A 23,019-nucleotide genomic window follows, 5' to 3' on the forward strand; every position below is an offset into this window, starting at 1 on the left:
TGAATCCAGCTGAAGAGGGTCCTTGGAACCTCACACTGTTATTAGTTTGTCTTGTTCATTCCACCATCTAATAATATTGAGCCTGTCCCCTTCTCTCATCCTTGTGGGCCATATCCTAGTTAAGTGTACTCTTCTCGTCTTTCACCTGGGCTACTATAACAGCCTCCTTACTGATCTCTCTGCCTCTAATATGGTGCCTACCAATCCACCTACACAGGTTACCTGAGTGACTTATCTTAAAAAACAGACCCGAATGTGTCACATCCCTGCTTAGGTACTTCCAACAACTCCCCATGCTTGCCAATCAAGACCTTTATATTCTGACTCTTGCCTGTCTCTCTGGGCTCATCTCTGACAGCCTATAGTCCAGACATGCTAACCTTCCTACTGGTTCAAACTAACTTTCCAGTACTCAGGGCCTTTGTCTATGTTGTTTCCTCTACCTGAAATTTATTTCCCTTCCTTCTAAATTTCTACCTTGTGATGCTTCAAGGGTCAGCTCAAATGCTACCTGTTTCCAAATAGGTTTAGCTGCCCTCCACCACCTGTATACAATATTTTTCACTCTCATGTTTCTCTCTTTAGACTATGAGCTCATTTTAAGGGCTTCATTATTTACCTGTCTCCAAAGTCCACTGAAAAATGTGGCCCAGAGTAGGTGCTCAAGTTTTCTTAATCCACAAATATTCATAATAGTATCTTAGAGAGAGGACAGCATCTAGTCATGCCAACTTCCTCTCAATATCCCAATCAGATGTGCCAACTCCAAAATTTGCCTATCTTCCTCTCGGGGAAGGAGTACCCCTTGGAGACTCCTATGTAACACAATGGTCTTTGGTTTGACCTAAATATGCTCCTTCTGGCTATATGGCAATCCTTCACTCAGAAATCCTGGGGTATCCTTTATTCCTTTCCTGAGTTCATATAGACTGATTGGGACCTGAGAAGGAAATTGTAATGGCCAGCATATAGCTCTGTTGCTAGGTGCCATCAAGTCGGTTCTCATGAATAGCAGCCCTACACGCAACAGAATGAAACACTGCCTGGTTGTGCGCCATCCTCACAATCCCTGCTATACTTAAGCTCATCATTGCAGGTGCTTATTAAGTTAAGTAAACAAAAGAATGGTACCATCTTAGCTGGGGTGTAGTGGAATTCTCAGTAGACTTAGAATCAGAAGACAAAGATGCTGCCACTTCTTAGCTGTGGCTGTGGTTAAGCCATTTCATATCCTTGAGCTTGTTTCTTTTTAAGTTGAGGATAATAATGCCTACACTTCACAAGGATACAAAGGATGAAAAAGGAGATGTAAGTGCCTAGCAAGAAGCCCTGGTGGTGCAGTGGTTAAGCATTTGGCTTTTAACCAAAAGGTAACTGGTTTGAACCCACCAGGAGCTCCACAGAAGAAATATGCAGCAGTCACCTTCTTTAAAGATTTCAGCCTTGGAAACCCTATGAGGCAGTTCTATTCTCTCCTCTAGGGTTGCTATGAGTCGGAATTGACTCATCAGCAATGAGTTTTGGTTTGGGGAGTGACTAACAGAAAGCTCAATGAACATTTCATTTTCAGCATTCATCTATTAAGCCAGAAGGGTCTTCATTTCACTGGATATCATCCTTTTGTTTTTAAGTCACAGCATCTGGACCAAACTCAATTCCATCCAGGTCATCTGTATTATCTAGAAGGCAATGTGAAGTGGAAACCACTTAGGTCCAAATTCCAACACTACCACTTCTGAGCTGAATAACTTTGGATCTGCCTACCTATGAAAGGAACTAATACCATGTACCTCATAGGGTTGCTATGAGGACTGAGTGAGAAGTGTGTAGAGTGAGTTAGATGATGCTCAAAATTTGGTAACTATTATGACTTTCCTGGTAAAAAGTAGCTGATGTGCCTCTAGAAATGATGAATGTGATCACGCTGCCCCCCTGTGGACAAGAGGGCACCCAGCACAGCAAAAGCAGTCACAAAGGGCTCACGAGCAGAAATCAGCTCATATACAAAGGATTTATTTTCTCCTGTTAGGAAGCTCACACACTCTGCCCTGAAATTTTACTGAACATCTAAACCAGAACTTTTCAGACACTAATGTGCTTGTTAAAATTCAAGTCAGATTCTGACTCAGTAGGTCTAGAGTGGGACCAAATTCTCTAACTACATTCCAGGTAATACTGATGCTACAGGCCTATGGATCACTCTGAATAATGAAGATCTTAAGTATAATACAGGAGTGACGAAACAGAAACAATTTATTAAGTCCTCATCATGTAGCAGTTTCTGAGAGCCAGTTAACTTATATTAACTTACTTAAGTCCCCAAGACCTTGTGGCGTAGATGCTATTTATCTCCATTTTTCAGATGAGGAAACTGAAGCACAAAATAAGCAAGGTGCTGGATCCTACAGCCAGTAAGGAGTGGGTCTTAGGTTCTAATTTAGGCACTTTGATGCCAGGATTTACATCACAAAATGGAGGACTATGGCTAGAAGAGGCATTATTAAGCAAGTCACTAGAGCTGGGAATCATGAAAAGTTACTTTCAGGGGGAAGGTTGAGTTTTAGAAATGGTCGACAGGAAATGCTGTGGTAGTTAAGTTTGTGTGTCAGCTTGGTTGGGCCTGGTTGAATGGCTGAGCAGCTGGATGTAGTTATTCCTCATGATGAGACTGGTAATCAACTCCATGGTGGAATGTATTGAGCAGCTGAGTAGCTGCCTTAGGGATGTGGTCTGCTTCTTGTATATAAGAGGAAGCCTTGGGAACCGTCTCTAGCTTATGGCATGCTTGAACCCTGCATAGAGCCATGTCATTGTTCAACAGCCTGCCATGCTCTGCCCATCTTGGGACTTTTAATGGACTTGAATTAATGGCCTGCCATGTAGTTTGGTAACATCGAGACTGTGCCTTATTACCTGTCAACCTTGGGCTTGTCAGCCTCCGCAGTCAGCAGCTGAGTGAAGAAAAGCCTCCAGCTACAGTGGACCGGAAGCAGAGGCAGAGCTGAAGCCCAAGGTTGAGGGGCTTTCACCCAGCCCCTAGAGCCTGGCACTTTGAACTCAGACTTAAAGCCTCCAAACTATAAAAGAATAAACTTATTTCTTCAAGCCATCCATATTTGTGGTATATTCTTGTCAGAGTGGCACTAGGTAACCAAAACAAATGCCTTTTGGTCATTTGGGATAGATACAAGGAGGTAAATGGACCTAGTGTCCAGAGTTCAGGAAATGATCTAGTCGTGGACACAGTTTGGATGCTGCTTATGTGAAACCTTAAGTAACTGAGGTCATCCAAACAGCACAGACTACTGTGCTGGGCCAGAGTAAACAAAGCAATAATTGGTAGATATGGGACAGGAATCTAGATCTCTTTAGGTGCAGTGGAGAGTGGCCCTGTCCATTCCACTGGGCATTCTGGAGCTGAGAACAGGCAGAGCACATGACTGTGGGCTGCAGGAAAAAGGGTTTCTGGAGCTCTATGGAGACTAAACTCAACGAACTGCTTCCTACTCCCGTATTAGCAGAAATAAAGACAACACTACACAGAAAGACCAAAACAATAAAGGTTGGGAAATATTTATTTTCTTTAAACAAGGTCATAAATAACAAACAAATTAGGTCCTCAACTCTGGACCGTGCAGCAGGACAGGGATAGGAAGTTGTTGGGTGGAAAGGTGGAGGGGGCTATGGGTTACCTAAGACAGTCACAGAAAAGATGGGCTTCAGGAGACTGCTCCTCCTGCCCTTGGAAATGGCGTGCCTGGGCAGCAGGGGGAGGCCACAGTGCCATGATGAGTCAGCTGGAAGGGGACAAAGACTGGGGATACTAGGCTGTACTGTTTCTATGAAGAGTGACAAGGAAACCACAAATGGCAAAGAGAAGCTGTGGGTCGAGAAGAGGCAAATGGGCACTTTGCACACCTCCAGGGACCAATGATGAAAATGGTTAAATTTGAAAATCAAAAACAATTCCACAGGCTGTGGCTTTGTGCACGGGCTGTACTTAACGTGGATCACTCTGTGGCAGGTGAGGGCTCAAGAGGCCCTGGAGCAGCCTGGCCTCAGCCCAGGGAAGGTGCCCAGACATGTGGGAATGGGATAATGGGCTCTCCTCAGATGGGAGGCCATGTGCTTGGACTGGCTGGACCCAACAGTCAGGCTGGTTTCTTGTGATGCTATCCACTACCCCTCCCTGTACCTAAGGATGGGATTCTGGCCTCCCTGGGTCTCTCAAGCCAGAAAGATTAAGAGTGGGATAAAAAGGTACCTGACTGGTATTTTATTTGCAAGGAAAAATAAGGACCACCCTGTGCATGGTCCATCCCATGAGGTAGGGCAGACCATGCCAAGAACAATCTCAAGGAATGGAGGTCCCTGAGCCTGGGGAGACATCTGGACCCAGGTGCATTGCCTAATACCAAGAATAGGGGCCCAGGGGCAGCTCTAATGGAAGTTTCACCCTAGGCAAGGCAGGGAGAGGCAGGGGCTACTCCGTATGGGAAAGGGGTAGGAGCTGGGGAGCCCTGGGTTGGGGAGACCGCTGGTCAAAGGCCCTGGAAAACAATGCTTTTGGCAGGAATACATGAAAGGTTTGTGTATCTGGGGATGCCCATTCTACAGGGAGCCGGTGTCACATGGCTGGGCAGGATGGTGAGGAGACAGCGGCATCACAGTGACCTCTGGTGCGATGTATTTATAACAGAGCTCAATGTTGAGGGAGGGATGGAGAGCAGGTCACTAACAGCCAGGAAACACGCTGTCAAGAGTAGGACGAAAAAGGGAAATAAAATGTCAATAGGGCTGAGGTTGAGAAACCATGCTCCAGATTTTTACACAACCTCCATGGCCTGCCCAGTGTACATCAGCACAGAGAAGGCAGAGAACTTCTCTGAGAGCCTGGATAAGAACAGATTCCCATTTGAGCCTCCTTATAGAAGGGGTACCCCAAGAAGAAGTGCACATCCCAGTGGGGGGTGGATGATTAGGTACAATTTCATCTCAGACTCAGTAACTACTATCTGGATCAGTACACACAGATACAATCAACTATGGGTTTATAGAAACACATATTCTGAGCTCTCTGTGGAGGAGAAGAAGTGAGAAATGGTAACCCAAATTAGGCTGGGATATGACAGATATTTACAAACTTGCAAATAGCTGTCCAAGTAGGCCAGCATTGCTGGGGTCCTTAAGTTCCTCCTTACCACTGGAATCCACCGATGGGCTCTGCAAACCTATGTCGGATCAGAAAAGTGGCAACGGCTTCAGCTACCTAGGAAAGGGAGAGATATTCCAGGCCATATGTTAGTAATGGGGCTCAACCTTGAAGGTTCTGTGGGCTTCTGCTGGATAGTTAGGCTCTTTGGTGGATTCATGACTCCCATAGGTCTAAGGAGCTTGAAATCAAAAGGACCTGGCTCCTAGTAGGATTAGGAGATGCTACCATCCTTATCAGGGATGGCTCTAGAGAGGTCCAGAGGAATGATGGGAAGGGCTTAGCTCCTTAGAAAGCATCTTTTTCCTACAGAAGGAGTCCACATATTAATTCCTAGTTATGCCAGGAGTTCAGGAAGCAATTTCTGTCCCAATCATCCCTCTACCACCTGGCTTTTAGGGGGAAATGGAGAAGCAGAGCTAGGATCTTAAGGGCCCTAGGATGAAATATCAGGGTGCCAGCAGTTCCTCAGTCTAAACAGAGAAAGCTAAGCCCACAGCTAGGAAGAGGCTTGGGGACCTGGAGGAACTGCATTTGCATAGGCCCCACACAGCTTCTGGCAATGCAGGCTAAGACTCAGAGGTCTGTCTTATTTTTTTCTGACAACTAAGGTTACTGTGACAGTTGGTCCTTTTACTGTCCTCAAGCACTAGACTCACCTTATCTGGGGCATCCTCATGGACTGCATGGCCACACTGAGGTAGGACCTGCATCTGGAACTTCCCTGGTGAGAAAACAAATCCAGGCAACCTCAGAGACTAAAACAACCCTTTCCTTACCACCTCTGCAGCCTCACAAGTCACTCCAGGAACTCAGGTCCTCCCCATTTCTACCCTCATCCCTCAATACTCTGGACCCAGTGAGTTTTTATGAGGATGGTAATACTTGTAACTTTGGGGAAATAATTTTCCTTTCACTTCTTCCTTCTATAACTATTTAGTATGTACTTACTTTGGGCCAGGCACATAAGAGGAATTCTGTTCTCAGGGGATTTACGGTCCAGTGAAAGAGAATGGCAACAAAAGCCCAGCTTTGTCACTTCTCCTTCCTATGTCCTAATGTACTACTGTAAATGCACTTGGATCAAAACACAGAGCAGCTTGCAACCCTCTTGTTTTATGTTGTTGTTGCTGTTATGTGCCATCGAGTCAGACCCGACTCATAGGACCCCTCTTTGGTCCAAGGCAGTATCATTATGGAAATAGATTGCCCAATCTTCCTTCCGAGGAGTGGGTGGTGGGTGTGAACCACCAGCCTTCTGGTTAGCAGTCAAGTACCTTAGGCACTGTGCTACCAGAGCTCATGCCACTGGTGCATGCTTCTCCAGGAATGTGTCATTTCTCTAAGAACAGGGGCCAGTATTACTACTTGCTCTATATTCCTAACAGGGCCCAACTTAGTAAGTTCTAGATGAATGAATGTATGAACAAATGACCACACCCAAAACTTACAACTCCAACCTGCTGGTCTTTCTACTGAAATCAGGCTCTGATGACTAGGGATGTATTTTATATTCCTCTTTGGAAGAGTATGTATAAGGAATCAGGGTGTGGTGTTGTAAATTATAGTGTGGCTTTTCTAGCTTTTGTAAATTCTGTGGTGGAATTTGCTGTGAGTAACTGAGTAGCTCCTGATTGTTAAAGTTATCCACCTGGGGTTATTTCTGTTGGAAGCAGCACGAAGTAATTTTCTGGGAAGTTCACTCTCTCTCAGGTGTATAGAATTCTGATGTTGGGATTGGTTAGTTTGCCACTCTGCCAGGCTCAAAAGGAGCCCTCCTAGAGGCAGAAGGAGTCTCTGACTGCTGCTGAAACAGTCTGCCAGCTGCTAAGTGAGACAGCCAGCTGCAAGAGACTGGGTGCATTTCTGAACTTGAATTGTAGCCTGTTGCTTCCCTAATAAACCCCATAATCTGTGAGTTCTGTGTAGCCAATGCAATGAATTATTGAACCCAGCAGAGAGGTAGTGGGTGCTGTTGAAGGAATGGTAGGTGCCAGGGTTGGTTGAAGAGTTGGAGGGAGGCAGCATGTCTGGCCTCACAGGAACAGACCTTGGGCTACTGATGGTGATTCTATCTTCCTCTTGTGGGGTTAGAGGAGGTCAGAAGATGTGGCCTCCTTGCCTCTCTGACATAGGGAAAAGTCACACACACTAATAACACTGTGCTAGGTACATATCAACTAAGATGATCATGAGTAATCCTTACAATTATTCTAGAAAGTGGGACTATTTCCAGATCTTCCTCTTCCATGTTATAGATGAGGAACCTTAGACTTAGACAACCTGAATTATTCATCCAAGTTGTATCATGAATAAGTAATGAGTTTCTAGGATTCTATAACTAATTCAGCTGGGGAGGATGTATAAATCTATTCAGACTTAGCCATTTTCCTTGTTTTAGGAGACATTTCTCATTTGCATTTCCTAACCATTTACTCTCTATACACACAGGATGCTCTGAAAGAAAAGGTGGCCTTGGCATAATCTACAGTGGAAAATAGGAGCGCACCTAATAAGGAATAGTGAGTGCTTTCTGGATACAATGAGAGGTATCACTTCTCAGACTCTTACTTCTCCTACATTTTCTCATTTAAACTTCATATAACCATATCAAGGTATATCATTTTCTCTATTTTATAGATGAAAAAACTCAGGATTAAAGAAATCAACCATTCATTCAAGTCACAAAACCAGAACGCTGATTCAAACCCAGGAGTGTCTGATTACAAAGCTGGTGATGAACACTGGTTCTGAATGAATTCCAGTCCAGGTCAACTGCTTTCAGATAGTAACAGGGGCCTGATTTGCCTCTATCTCCCCAGCAACAACCATAGGTCTTGCACAAAAGAGGTCTGAGGAAAGTTTGCTTGAATTGAAGTTAAGCCCAGTTTATATGTCTAATCCTAACACTGCCAACATCAGTACAATAAAAATCACACAGTCCCAGCTCATGGTCTTTCTCCAGGACTTAGGACACTATATAGTTAGAGGAAGGAAAGGTTATGAGGTTCTGGGGCCAGGACCACAGAAATCATTCAAAAGTGTTTGAACAAGTATTGTGAGGGAATACAGACCCTCTCTGTGGACAGCTCAACGATGGTTAGAAGAACAGGCAGTTTGATACATGGGCCAGGTCTGTAGCTCTCAGGCAAGAGGTGTGAGGTGGACGTTAGTTTTGGGAGTCATCAGGGTATATAAATGGAAGCCATGAAATTGCCCAGGGATAGTAAGAGAAGAAGGAACGTTAAGGACAGAACCTGATTAAGCTTGAAACTTAGGTTTTACAGCTGGTACCTCTTTTTGCCATTCCCAAAAGCTGCCAGTGTCTACTGATTCTACCTTTACCAAGTCTTTCACCCGTACAAAAGCAAGAGCATCCACAAAATTGGTCCTATTGCCTCCCCACTATCATTTGACTGACATAACTCTGCACCTTTGAAAAGTACTCAACATGTTATTTTCTTATTCTTTATATCTCATGATCCCTGTGAGACAGCCATCAATTTTCTCATTATTCAGATTAAGAAAACTAAAGCTAAGGCAGATTAAGAAAAAAAATTAGTACAAAAGAAGTACCATTCAAACCTAGTTCTCCCAACTTCCTCACCATGCTCTCTTCTAAACAGAATTTATACTTTTTAAATATGGATTATCTTGGGCCTTTCTCTTTCCTAAGAAATCTAACAACAATTAAACTATTGATCAGAATTCAGAGTATCTTTTAGACTATTATTATATAGCTACAAAGTACTTTCTAGTTTATAATTCCTGTTTCAAACACATTGCTTCCATAAAGGTTTACAGCCTTGGAAACCCTATGAGGCAGTTCTACTCTGTCCTATAGGGTTGCTATAAGTCAGAATCGACTCCATAGCAGCAGGTTTGGTTTGGTTTCAAACACTGTGCTTCATTTTAACACTTGCAACTCAGATGAAGGTAGTTTTTAACATTATAATTCCCATTTTTAGATTAAAAAAAAAAAAAATCAAAGCTCAGAAAACAGAAATGACTCGTCCATAATCAAACAGTGGTTTAGTAGCCAAGGTGGATGGCAAATTTGGGTCTAATTCTAAAGCTCATGCTCTTTCTACATCCCAGACACTAATTTCCACAAGACCCTGCCCCTTTCTCTGCCTTCAGAGGCTGGCAAATACCCAGGGATATCATTTCTTGATAACTTACCTTGCATTTGGCCAATGGTCAGATCTTTATCCAGCCTATCAACACCTAGAACATAACAAGAGAATCCTTAAATAGCTTACTAGAAAGACTCTATGAAAAAGGTTTATAGTCCAAGTATTAAGTAAAAATCATTACAAAGCTGTACATGTGATGACACTGTTAATTCAAGTTAATGTTAATTCTAACTCCCAGAGAGTATTCTCACCAAATGAAGTCTTCTAGGCTGAGTTTCCCTTATACTCACTCTGTTCATTTCAAATGGCTTCTTAAAATAGGGTTTTACTTGTTAGATTACACTATACTCAGAATATTCTTTTTTTTTTTTTTTTTTAAATTAAGAACATTTTTTTTGCAGAGTTTCCTCCATTACACCCCTGGTAACCAACAAAGAAAGTTTCCTTCCTTATATAAACCTTGCCTTGACTTTTTAAAGCAATGAATACAATATATGTCCTTCTGTGATTGACTTATTTCATTCAGCATCATGTCCTCCAAGTTCATCCATGTTATGCAGTGTTTTACAGATTCTGTATTATTCTTTAGTGTTGCATAGTATTCCATTGTGTGTATGTACCACAATTTAGTTATCCATTCTTCTGTTGATGGGCACCTAGGTTGTTTCCATCTTTTGGCTACTGTAAATAGTGCTGTGATGAACATGGGTGTGCATATATCTGTTCTTGTCCTGACTCTTCACTTCTTTAGGATATATACCTAATAATAGGACTGCTGGGTCAAATGGTATTTCTAATTCCAACTTTTTAAGGAATTGCCATACTGGTTTCCACAGTGGTTGTATCACTTTAGAGTCCCCCCAGCAGTTATACTACACTAAGAATATTCTTACACCACTATATCTAGCACTATAGAAATTGGGCTTGAGCAGGTATAGAGGCCAAACCAGAATTAGCCCATCTCAGGTAAATGGTTATGCTGAATTAGGGTTAGGAATTTGGTGCAGGGAAGAGAAATGGCACAGATGAGTGAAGATGGTACTCCACTTTGGGACCAAACTCATTTGGTGAGGAGTATTAATAAGGGCATTAAAAAAAAAAAAAAAAAAAAAGACCCACTGCTGTCGAGTCAGATCTGACTCACAGCGACCCCTCCTTGGGTTTCCAAGGCAGTATCTCTATGGAAGTAGACTGCCCAACCTTCCTTCCAAGGAGTGGCTGGTGGGTTTGAACCATCAGCCTTCTGGTTATCAGTCAAATGCCTTAAGCACTATGCCACCAGAGCTCCCAACAAGGGCATATCCAGGTAGTAATATACCCACACATACACACTTACCAGCCAAGAGCAGCAATTTAGGAATAGAACAACTGAGAAAGAGATTGGATAAGCCTCGGAACCAGCCATCCCAGTATTTTTCTGTTTTTGCCAGTTCAATTCTCCAGGTATATGGATGGTCTTTCTTGGTCTAGAGGAGTAAGAACAAGTTCTGAGTCTCCGAGGACAACCCCTGGAGCAACAGGAGAAAAACTAGGTCTCCTGGGAAAAGGAAAGGGAAGGAAACTAGCACTTTTTAGGAGTTTACTATGTCCTAGATATTTTAATATAAATTTAATACTTAAAATAGTTTCTGAGGTTACTGTAATAACTTCCACTTTTGTTGTTGTTAGGTGCTGTCAAGTCATCTCCGACTCATAGTGATCCCATGTATAACAAAACAAAACACTGCCTGGTCCTGTGCCAGCCGCACAATCCTTGCTATACCTGAGCCCGTTGTTGCAGCCACTATGTCAATCCATCTCATTGAGGACTTTCCCCTTTTTTGCTGACCCCCCTCCTTTACCAAGCATGATATCTTTCTCCAGTGATACTTAGGGTGTTTACTTCTTACTTTTATTAGTTTCAGTGAACTCAGAAAAATTTAAGATCACAAAGCTCATAAAAGATTGAGCTTTTCTTTATCCAACTGGTAAAACAGGACATACCATCAAAAGGATAATTATAAAGAACACAGTACAGTAGAAAAAAAAAATGCTTATGATAATTATAAGTAAAAGAAATAGGATATAAAATGACACCTAAGTTAGGATTACTACTTTAAAAAATGTATACTTACGGGAAAGAACTGGAAAGGAAAAGTGAAAATAGGTTTTTTTATTGGTAGAACACTTTTTCCTTATATTTTGATTTATAATAATAATATAATATTCCTGCACAGTAATTTTAAAAAGGAAATTTGATGCAAATATGACAAAATGTCAACATCTGCTAAATCTTGATAGTTGGTGAATGAAAAGGCACAGAATGTCATCAAACAGTTGAATAAGTGATTCTCTATACTTTTCTGCTTAATTGAAACAATCTAAAATATTATAATTGAGATAAATAACTGAGATACTGTATCATCAAAATACAATAATCTGTAAGTTACATGAGTCAGCAACATTTGTGCTAAAGAGCATTGGAAAGAGTCAGGAAGCTTGGATCTTTTAGTATCATCTTTGCTACTGACTTATCAGATTCCTTCCCTTCTCTGGGCCTTGGTTTCCCATCAATAAAAGGAGGCATAAAGGTAGCTTAAGGCTCTAATGTTCTTATTGAACAACTCATTCTACTCTCATCTACTGGTATTTTCTGGACATAATACACTTTAAAGTAAACTCTAATTCCCATTCCAACTCGGAACTCAGCCTGTCCTATTAACCTGCAATACTTTCCATTTATAACAGGTTGGCTCCACTGTCTGAGACAGGGCATTAGCTTAACAAATCCCTTCCATGTGTACAGTGCACTTCATATGCAGATGACAAATTCAAGGTAAGAGAAGTTCCAAAGATGGTAATATTTTATAAATTAATAGAGTTCATTTCAAGCTCTAAAAATTGCAAAAACAAAGAAAATATTCTAGATAGAGTTGCTCCTGTACTCTATCTCTTTTAGGGTACTGAAAATAAATCTTTTCTCTGGAGTGTGGTTAGGGCTAAGAAATATGCATTAATATTAAATAATTTTGTAGAATAGCCATTTATCCATCCAGATAGGAAGATACAGACTGTAATACTGGGAAAGAGAAAATGTCGAGGGAGGCTGTCACTGTCGACTGATCGGTGGGCTGACAGCACTGTCTGGCAATTACTGCAAGGTTAGATCATAAGGTTATTTGTTTTAGATGCTTTCCTCTGACAAATGATAATAAAACACATTGATATATAGGGCAATCCCCAGTTATGAATGAGATCCGTTATTAACCGCATCTTTTAAGTCTTCAAGTGGAATTTGTAGGTGAGTTGGAATAGATGTATACAGTTCTTATTTAGCCTTATTTTAATGCAAGAAAAAGCTAGAAGACTTTTTAATTATTTGAAAGCTGCATGTGCAGCAAGTGAAGGTGAATGTGATGATGAATTTATTGCAAGTGGTGGTTAGTTCAATCATTTCAAAATGAGGGCAAATTTACATAAGCCAGGACAAATGTCCATAAGTCAGGACATTTGCAGCCTGGAGACAGCCTGCAATGAAATCTAGCTGTGGGGTGGGAGAAGCAGAAAGCTAGCTATCAGTCCTCCTGAGAACTTCAGCTGGGCAGGATGCAGTTTTGCACCCAAAGGTATCCACCAGGGGCCTTCATTATTTCCCAATGCCTCACTTGAAAGTTTAAAAACAGCCTTTGGGTCACTCAGACCTGACTGAATGCAAATCACAGCTCCATTACCACCCGTGGGTCCCCTGGGAAAGTAACTTCTTCAACACTCAATTTTCTGAGCTTTAAATAGAGTGCCTTTGCTGTCTAAAATAGCTAATGGTGGATAAAAAGAACAATGTCACCTTTCCTTCCAGACCCATACACACGCGGAACCATTTCCTACCCCAGCCTTCCAAGAATGCAGGCCTTTACCCACCTCCATGTCATCTTCCTTTTTCCTCTTGTTTACTGATTCACTTCCTTCTTCATCTTCTTCTTCTTCTTCTATGATTCCTTCTACTATAGATTTTGAACCTTCTGGACTTGTAATTCCCTCACACCTAGGTTTTTAAAAAATGCTATCACATATCTCTCTTCTATACATGAATTATCTCAGAGATACTGATACTTACAGCCTTTTATAATCAAATATTAGCTAACACTTCACAATGCTCCTAGGAGAAGGAAGATGTAAAAATGTACATTTAAAAGTGTGCAAAAGGATAGAGCCTGGTGGAACCACTGAGACTATGGCCCCTAGCTGCCCTTCAGGTCTGGAATTGAACCCACACCTGTGGCTTCCAGCCAAACAAAAGACAGGCATATGAGTTGAACATTTACCTGAGGTAGATACACTCCTTGGGAAAAAAAATCGTGGCAGAAAGAAGAGCTGCTACTCAAGGGGCAAGAGTGCATGGAGGAATGGACACAGGGAAGAGGTAACTATTGGGAGGAAGTGGGAGGGGAGCTGTTACATTGTGGTAAATTATAGTCAATGTCATGAGATAAAGTGTATGTGAACTGCTATATAGAAAGTGAATTTGCTCTGTAAACTTTCACCCAAATCACAATTAAAAAAAAAAAAAAAGTGTGCAAAAGTAGACCAGGGCTGTGGAAGATCCATGTCCAATGTAAGACTACAGTTGAAGGGCTGGTATCCAGTTCTTTCATCAATACCAATCCATAGGAAGGGAGTATACATTTCCTTTGGTATGCTGACAAGCGTTTTATTGACATTATCTTACATAATGCTTATGATAATCCTATGAAAGAGCTCTGAAAAGTCACCTAGCACATGAATGGATGAAGTTGGGAAACAAATCTAGGCCCAGCTAACTCCAAAGTATGGTGCTTTCCTGCTGTACCCAGTTTGCAGCAGAACCAAGTTCAAACAGAATGGTAAGAGATTCCTGCTTTTTAATTAGCTGACAGAAAATGAGTACTCATACCCAGTTGAGCCTTGGAGATTAGAACATGTGATCCAATCAGTTATTGTTCCCCTCTCCCTGCAAAAAAAAACTGTACCTCTTTATAATGTATTAAAGTAGAAAATTATCTTAGATGAAAGGACATGTTTATGAATGTTTTATTACATGGAGATATGAGGCGTCAAGTTTCAAAACCAGGCCAAGTGCTTTGGACTTCCACAGGCCATGAATTGGGAGGTTCAAGACAATTTTACCTAGATCATGAAGGGCAAGAAGTTTTCTAGCTGTTAGCTATGTAATTAAACACACACACACACACTCTCTTACACACGTACTCACACAGACTGGTTACAATCTATAATTCTCTATGTTCTAGCCTCTCATTAGCCCAAGAGGTGAAAAATAAGACATACTGTTTGACTTGGCCAACCATTGAGACACGAGCCGACTCCAGATTTCGAATCTGGCCACTCTTCACACTAGAAGGAGAAAAGAAGTAAGAAAGGACATAGGAAGTTATTCAGCATCCTTCTTATGTTGCTAGAGCCAAATGAATAATTCTATAGATTCTGTGGGACCAAGTGAAAAATTATCTGCTTCTGAATTGAGGTTACAAATGCTGCTTACTATGGAGATTACCACTACTCCCCACTTGGCTGTTATGGCTATATACTGGTAGTGAAAATGAAGTGAAGACATCATAGTCATTTCAATTCTGCAAATACTTACTAAGAGGATATTATGTGCCAGGCCTGTGCTCAAGAAGCACATAACTCAACGGCAAGGGGAATGGGGAAGGAGGACACAAACAGATAATTTTAATGTAATAATGGAAAGTTCAAAGAAAGCACTTTGTTCTGAATAAGGAGGTTAGAAAAGGCTTCCCAAGGTTCTGTCTAAACTGAAGGTTGAAGATGAGAAGTCAATTGAAAGGTAAAAGAGGGCAGTCAGAGCACTCTAGGCAGAGCACACCGTGATTGAAAAAGCTGGCAGGATGATGATTTTAAAGGACAGAGTACAAGGAGAAGTGATAGAGAGCAAAGGGAGGACAGGATACCAAAGATAGGGGAGGACAGGTAGGCAGGGCTAGGTCCTACAGGGCCTTGCATGCCATATTATATAGCTCAGACTCTTAGTCTTTTCCACTTGTCTACCTAAGTACATCTAAGGACAAAGCAGAATGACTGCATATCCCAGGGGGAACTGGCAACACCACCTGAAAAAAGCCATCAGAAAAACATAATTCTTTAAATCTCATTTTTTAAGCTTAAAAAAATCATGCCAAATCTTAAAAGCATCTCCTAACCACTCTTATACATGACTTTGTTTCTTGTTTTAAAGATAAAGAAAAGCAATCCTATTACTTCCTCTTTCTACCACCAAGTCAATCTACCCATGTACCAGTATCTGTAACCATATACTCTACCTTGATGCCTGTTAAATATATGAAATATCTCTATTCCTATTTGCAGCCAACCATGGGCATCACCTTCTATCCCCTCTTGCTTATAAAAGGATCTTGTTTCCTTCAGTTATCCCATCTCTCTCCTGTGTCATCGATTTTTCTCTCTCTCTACTGGATATCATTAACATTTTGTACTACCTAGACTTTAAAAACATCCACAACCCCACATTCACTACGCCGATTATCCCATTTCTATACTCTTCTATACAGCAAAACTCCTTAAATGAGTTATCTTACTTCCTTTCTCCCCTTTATTACCAGCCATCCTTTCCCTACCCTATTTCAATCAGTTTTTTTCTCCTAATTATCTTCTGAAATGACTTTTGTTAAAGTTACCAAGACCTCTATCTTGCCAATTCAAATGGTCCTTTCTTGGTCCACATCTTACTTGATCTCTCAGCAACATTTCACATAGTTGCTCTTTCTTTCTTTCTAGAAACACTTGTTATACTCTCCTGGTTTTCCTCCTACCTCATGAATGGTGTAATTTTAGTTCCCTTTGTTGGATCTTTCCCTTCTTCTCAAGCGCTAAATGTTACAGAGTATCTCAAGGCAATCTTCTTTATCGACATCATATCCCTAGGTTTTAAATCTCATGTGAGTGATGATGATTCTCCAATGTATCTCTAACATAACATCTTTCAGTATATACAACTGCCTTTCTCACTTAGATTTGTAAAAAAGCATTCCAGCTTTTGCAAGCAAAACTCCTGATTCCCTGCCCCTTAACTCTAACTCACTGCCATCAAGTCCACTCAGACTCATAGCAACCCCCTTTGGGTTTCTGAGGTGGTAAATCTTTCCCATGCATGGAGCACCTGGTGGGTATGAACTGCCAACCTTCAGGTTAGCAGTCAAATGCTTTAGACACCACGCCACCAGACCTCCCTGTCCCTTAGCTGCTCCCAAATCTACTTCTGTCTCTACATTCATCCAATTACTTGAACTAAAAATCTAGAAGTCATCTTTGATTTCTCTCTCCCAAAATCCAATCCATAAGCAAGTCCTGACAGTTCTCCCTCAATATCCATTCCAAATCTGACCTTATCACTTGCTGTTTGTCACCCTAGTCTATCTTATCACCATTACTATCTTATACTATCTACAGTAATCTCCCAACCAATTTCTCACTTCCATTATTACCCCTTATCCCCCTCCTTTCCCTGCTCTATTTTCCTCAGAGCAGCCAGAGTGGTAGAACAAAGATTCAAATCCACATCCACCTGGCTCCAAAGCTCAGGCTCTTAATGACTATACCCTACTGTCTCCCTTCAGAAGATCAAGAAAGCAAAGCAGGAATCCACTTCACTTTGAACCTTTGTTCTTCAATACTTTTTTTTTTAATGTGGAATAGCCAAAATAGCCATGAGTCATAAATTCAATTCAGATATCCAGACAGTACAAAACAAAATTAACAACCACACCTCACAGCATTCTTTCAGATTCTTAGGTTCAAAAAGTAAGCTCCAAAGATCAGGAGCCCTCAACAAAACACAGAACATCTTAACATTCAACAAATAAAACCTTTATCACCTCTTGCATCTGGCAAAGAAATCAAAACTTTATTTTCCTTTAAAAGAATGCACACCATGATCCCCAGGGATAAAATGGTTGCCCACTTCTTTTCTGTATCTCCTGTGCCTCCTTCATTGTATTATGTTTAAATTTTTATTTGCTTATATCCCCAGTTTTTTGATGATCAAAATTGAGTCTGATTTATCCCCATTTTTTAGATTAGATACTGACATATCTTGGTGGTGGTGGTGGTTGTGTGCTGTGGAGTCGGACCTGACACATAGCAACTCCTCCTTGGGTTTCTGAGGTAGTATCGCTACAGAAGTAGATTGCCCAACCTTCCTTCCGAGGAGTGGCTGGTGGGTTTGAGCCACCAGCCTTCTGGTTACCAGTCAAGTGCCTCAGGCACTAAACTACCAGGGCTCTGCAGACGTATCTTAGATACTTTAAAAAAAAAAAGTTTACTGAATAAATTGAAAAATAGTGATTTGTAATGATTTTCTCTCTAGTTGTTACTAGGGATGCAGGAAGGGTACAAGCCAAGCTGACAGCAGCTACATTCTTAATGCTGTAGTTACCCATCATGGAGAGAAATTTCATGCCTCTGAGAGAACAGGAATCCTGGGTCATGGTCATGAACAAGGGGTGGTAGAAAGCAACCTCACCAAATACAAACATCAGTCTGACAATTCATATTCTGGCATGAGAGACCCTCTGTCCTAGGAAAACTCTCTAGGATATATTTTCCACGTTCTAAATTTCCACTTGATATATATAATTCAGTTAATACATACATTCTGACTGCTAGAGCAGCCAGCAATAGTCTATATGCTGTGCAAAAGGACAAAAAAAAGAGAGAACAGCTCTTGCCCTTAAGGTGCAGAAAGGGCATTAAGACAGACATTAATGAAAATCAACACTAAAGGGAACACTGGAAGACTTAAGGGATAAACGGTGCAATACAATTCAGATTTAAAGATCTTTGAAATTTTACTGAGGGTTTGGGGAAGTTAGAGAAGGGGTTCTAAAGAAGGGAGCAGAGATGGATTTGGAAGAATAGGTAGGAAGATAGGATGGTGAGGATATTTCATGCCAAGACTGATCTCCTTGCAAGGAAGAATAGTGTTTTATTCATCTACAAAATTTCACTAGTTAGTAAAAAGTATATGTTTAATAAAAGTGTATTCAAATGACTGATTAATGAATAAAATAAGGATGAAGGTCTTTACTTAAGTGGAAACATAGCCAATTCTATCAGTGATTTTAATGAAAGCTTAGTACTGAGACAAAGTATTAACTCTAGATAAAAACTGGAAAAAGGAATCTACACCCATTCTCTTTCTCCAACATTTTATGCGAAATACAGAAAATGAATTCAGAACCATGGCATCAGAGGTGGAAGTGGCCTTGGAGACCATCTAGTCCAAGCTGTTATCTCAGAGTGGAAACAGCAAGAGAGCAGCCAATGTATTATTACTAAGATTCTAGGAGGGACTATAGTATATTGAAAAAAAGAAATAGTATACTGGGAAAAAAAAACACACCAAAAACCAAACTTACTGCCATCGAGTCAATTCCAACTCATAGCAACCCCATTGGGTTTCTGAGGCTATAAATCTTTATGGAAGTAGATTGTCCCACCAACCTTCTGGTTAGCAGTCAAACTTCTAGTTAGGCACTACACAACCCCGAAACCAGAGCTCCTTAGTATATTCAAAAAGGGATAGGTTTTAGAGCTAAACAACTTAACTAAGCTTGAAATACTTAAAAAAAAAAAAGCTCTCATATAATAACATGCTATTACAATAAAGCTAAGTCTTAGAAACTGAATTTCTCTGTCTTTGATCGTGATATTTAAAAATTGATTAAAAGGAAAAACTACAATCTAACATTTAAAATAAGAAAACATAGCTTATAGGTTACCTCCATTCAATGGCATTCTCCAGAGACTTGAAGGTTTTAGGACGACCACGCAAGAAATTCTGCATGCTGTTAAGAGCATCCATGGCTGTACCTGATGTTAAACAAAAATTTTAATCACAGCACTTAATGTATTCTGAACATTTACATTTACTGAGTCATCTAGATATTTCTGTCCTCAATGACAACAGAATTCAGTGATGCTGAGGGGGAAAAAAACAGCAGTTTAAGAAAACTCAAAAGACAGAAGGTGGGATGGGGGAAGAGGTTAAGGGTCACTGAGTCTCTGTTAAGGGTAATGAAAAATCTGGAAACCGATAAACTAATAGTGTGATGGTTACACAACATGATTAATGCAATTAATGTTACTGAATTGTATGTGTAAAAAAACTCAAAATGCCAAATGTTTTGTTATGTATTTTTAACATAATTTTTAAAAAACAAAACACAACTTAGAAGATGGAATATTCATCTTGTACTTTTTCCTGGGCCCTAACAAAATTCACTCTTTGTGGATGTGACAAGGCAGAAGATCCAGGCATACATGCCTGGCTCTATGTCTTCCGAATCAAACTAAAAGACCATACTTTTTGGAAACCAAAATAAGATATACATTTAAAATGCCCACCTACTGACCCAGTATTTCCACTTTTGGGCACCTATCCTAAAAAATAATCCAAAATACAATAAATCTTATAAATAAAATTTATATAAAAATATTATTTATAGGTGAAAGATAGAAAAAGTCTAAATGTCTATCAACATATAAACAGATAAGCAAAATGTGGTACATACATACAATGGAATACTACTCAGCCAGTAAGAGAAATGAAGTCTTGATACATGCTACAGTGTAGAGCTTGAAGACATTATGTTGAGTGAAATAAGTCAATCACAAAAGGACAAATATTGTGTGATTTCATTTATAATAAACAAGAATAGGCAAATATATAGAGACCAAAGTTTCTGAGTAGTTACCAGGGAAGGGAGGGAGGGGGAAAGTGAGGGTTATTGCTTATAAAGAGTACTGTGCTTTGGTTTCCAGTGATGGAACAACTGCACTGATTAAGGGTAGGGTTGTAACGCCAATTAATGTAATTGCTATCAATAAGCTGTACACCTACCTGTAACAAGTTAAATTGGCAATATTTGTGTGATAGCTATATTCAACAACTACAAACGAGTAACTGCTGAGCCTGCTTATGTACAACCAAACACTTCATGGGAAATGGTTTCTTCGTTTGGAGGTTTAGGGTCATGGTTTCAGGGATTTCCCAGTCAACTGGTTCTAATAATATGCTTAATGTTTCTGTTCTATTTCCTAGTTAGTTGTGGGGAGCCTACCGTCATAAAAAGCTTCCAAGAAGTCATCCAGAGTATAACAATTTGTCTCCATTTGTGTGGAGCAAAAAAGGAAGAAGGAGAGTTAGGAACAGGAGGGGCGATTGTAACGTGTGTCTAACTGCCTCCACGAATAATTGTCTCCTTTGCCATGAGACCACATGGATAATGGCTGGCTACCATTACTAAACATTTACATCAAACATTTCACAGAAGAATCCTGACTGAAGGGGGAAAATGTAGAACAGAATTTCAAATTCTCATGCAATCCAGATTTTCAGGAGTCATGGAGGCTGGATGAACTCCCAAAACTACTGCCCTGAGATAATCTTTAAACCTTAAACCAAACATATCCCTTGAAGTCTTCTTAAAACCAACTTATAGTTTAGTTTAACCAGGAAAAATGTTTGTCTTGTGCACTGTGCTATGCTGATTCTATATGCTATGCTATTCTATTCTAAGAACTATACTAATTGTGTAATTGGGATCAAATGGCCAATAGCAACTCAAAAACATCAGATAGGAAACTTAAGGGACAATGAGTTTATGTTAACAGGGGAGGAACAACGTGGAAAAGGAAGGTGAAAATGGCTGCACAACTCAAAGCCTGTAATTAATGTTACTGAATTATACATGTAGAAATTGCTGAATTGGTGTATGTTCTGTTGTGTATACTTCTCAATAACAACTAGAATAAATTAAATTATTACTCATAACCATTAAAAACTAGAAACAACCTAAATGTCCCCAAAAAGGGAAATGGTAAAACAAAAGTATGGGACATCCGTACAACTAAAATATTATGCAGTGTTTATGAAAAGTTTCTGATGGCATGGAAAAATGCTGATTATATAATGTAAATAAAAGAGAAGATATAAAAAGGGACATATTTTAATATACTTGATATTGACAATAAATTAAGATAATAATAATCTACCATAGATATAAAAGATTCTGATTTGATCAGCACTAAGAAAACTTACCTTCCACAACATCAATCATGCACAGACCCAGAAGGCTTGGCACCAGGTTGGATGATGCTGTGTGGACTGCAATAGCACCACCCATACTATGTCCAATTAGCATAATTGGAGGAGGAAGATCCCCATACATGGCTTCAACCACATTGCCAACATCTCTGCAAAGAGAAGCAAACAAAACTGGAATGCTCTCTGATAGCACTGTAAAAATGGTTTTCTTTCCCAACTCCTTCCTATTGCTCTGTAAGTAACAGTCCTAGGAAGTTCTGGTAAGATGGCAGAATAGGCAGCAAGACTGCACAGACCCTCTTCAACAAAGAAAAGGGGAACCAATTAACACAGACACAGAAGATAATCCTGGACCCCTGGGCCTTGAAGGGAAGGATATAGAAGTGGACTAAACGCCAGCCAGCAGAATTTACATGAAAGCACCAAAAAAAGAGACATACGGAGCTGTGGTCTGGGAGCGATCCTGATGGCACAGACAGCTTGGATATTATTGAGTGGTGGTAGGACCTAAGAACTAACCTAAAAATCGGCCCTGCCAGCCAGGGACTGCATGGAGGATTGCTCTGGTGGCTGGGGAGAAAAGGGAAAGCAGCGAAGAGGAAGGCGGGGTGAGCTGTGGACTATTATCTGTCTGGAGGGCAAGCCATTTTGAATGTTTACAAGTGAATTGACCATTTTGGATATTTAAAGTGACAGTGTTCTTCCAGATTCCAGGGAGGTAAGAACAGGCTCTAATTGCCAGGAACCTCAAAGACATCCTGGACCTGGATGACTGGAAAGGTGCAATATTCCTTTTGTTACGCTTATTCCCCACACCCTCTTTGTGAATGGAGGTGCAGCCATTCCTCACTCCCACCCACTTTCTGGAATGGCAGGAATTCATCCCAGTCTGTGTGCCCCGCCCTGCCCCGATTTTTTTTCTTTCTCTTTTTTAGTTTGTTTGTTTTTGTCTGTTTTAAAACTACTATTATCATTACCTTTGTGCTTTTTCCTATTATTCTTCATTCTTCCCCTCCCAGGTTCTAGTTTTCAGGGTTTTTTTCTTTTTCCTGTTCCTGGTTTAGATTTTTTTGTTTCTTTCTCATGGTTAACCCTGTTCATTGTTTTTCTTTTTGCATTTTTCCCATTTTTTTCCTTCATTATTCTCCTTCTCTACCTTTTTTCTCTTAATGCTCTCTCCCCCACATATTGCAGTATTTTGTTTTTTTCCCTTTTTGGTTACTGTTCCTGTGTGATAACATGGTGTACTTTTTGTCCATTTGCTTTTACTTTTTTGATAGTTATTCAACTGTTATTTCTGTCTAACTGAGTGGAAGACAGCAACAGTGCCCATACAACACAACCACACCCACACCTCCTGCAGCTTCACTTACTGAGTGAGAGCCACCACTTCCTTCTCCACCAACAGACTAACAATAAACAACCACCAAGAAAAGCCTGACTCACCCTTACCTGCTCTTCACAAACAGTTAACAGAGATCTAAATGCAACAATGCCACGATGTTTCAGAGACAACACACCATCACAGTCCATACAAAGAAGCAAGATAAAGT

At 40.5% G+C, this 23,019-nt stretch overlaps 1 protein-coding gene across 1 annotated transcript in view; it reads right to left on the minus strand.

Annotated features, from left to right (window-relative positions):
- Nucleotides 1-4,734: 4,734 nt before the first annotated feature.
- The window catches only part of PPME1 (protein phosphatase methylesterase 1), an 84,276-nt gene continuing 65,991 nt past the window's right edge, over nucleotides 4,735-23,019 (minus strand). The window contains exons 6-14 of the mRNA XM_007940947.1: nucleotides 21,461-21,615; nucleotides 19,140-19,230; nucleotides 14,650-14,715; nucleotides 13,246-13,369; nucleotides 10,685-10,814; nucleotides 9,395-9,439; nucleotides 5,872-5,936; nucleotides 5,202-5,269; nucleotides 4,735-4,753 (exon numbers count right to left, since the gene is read on the minus strand). Of these exons, the coding sequence (XP_007939138.1) occupies nucleotides 4,735-4,753; nucleotides 5,202-5,269; nucleotides 5,872-5,936; nucleotides 9,395-9,439; nucleotides 10,685-10,814; nucleotides 13,246-13,369; nucleotides 14,650-14,715; nucleotides 19,140-19,230; nucleotides 21,461-21,615 (763 nt within the window). The remainder of the gene's footprint in view (nucleotides 4,754-5,201; nucleotides 5,270-5,871; nucleotides 5,937-9,394; nucleotides 9,440-10,684; nucleotides 10,815-13,245; nucleotides 13,370-14,649; nucleotides 14,716-19,139; nucleotides 19,231-21,460; nucleotides 21,616-23,019) is intronic.

Source organism: Orycteropus afer, unplaced genomic scaffold (assembly GCF_000298275.1).
Source record: "Orycteropus afer afer isolate SDZICR_OR568_19922 unplaced genomic scaffold, OryAfe1.0 scaffold00074, whole genome shotgun sequence".
NCBI classification, from domain to species: domain Eukaryota; kingdom Metazoa; phylum Chordata; class Mammalia; order Tubulidentata; family Orycteropodidae; genus Orycteropus; species Orycteropus afer.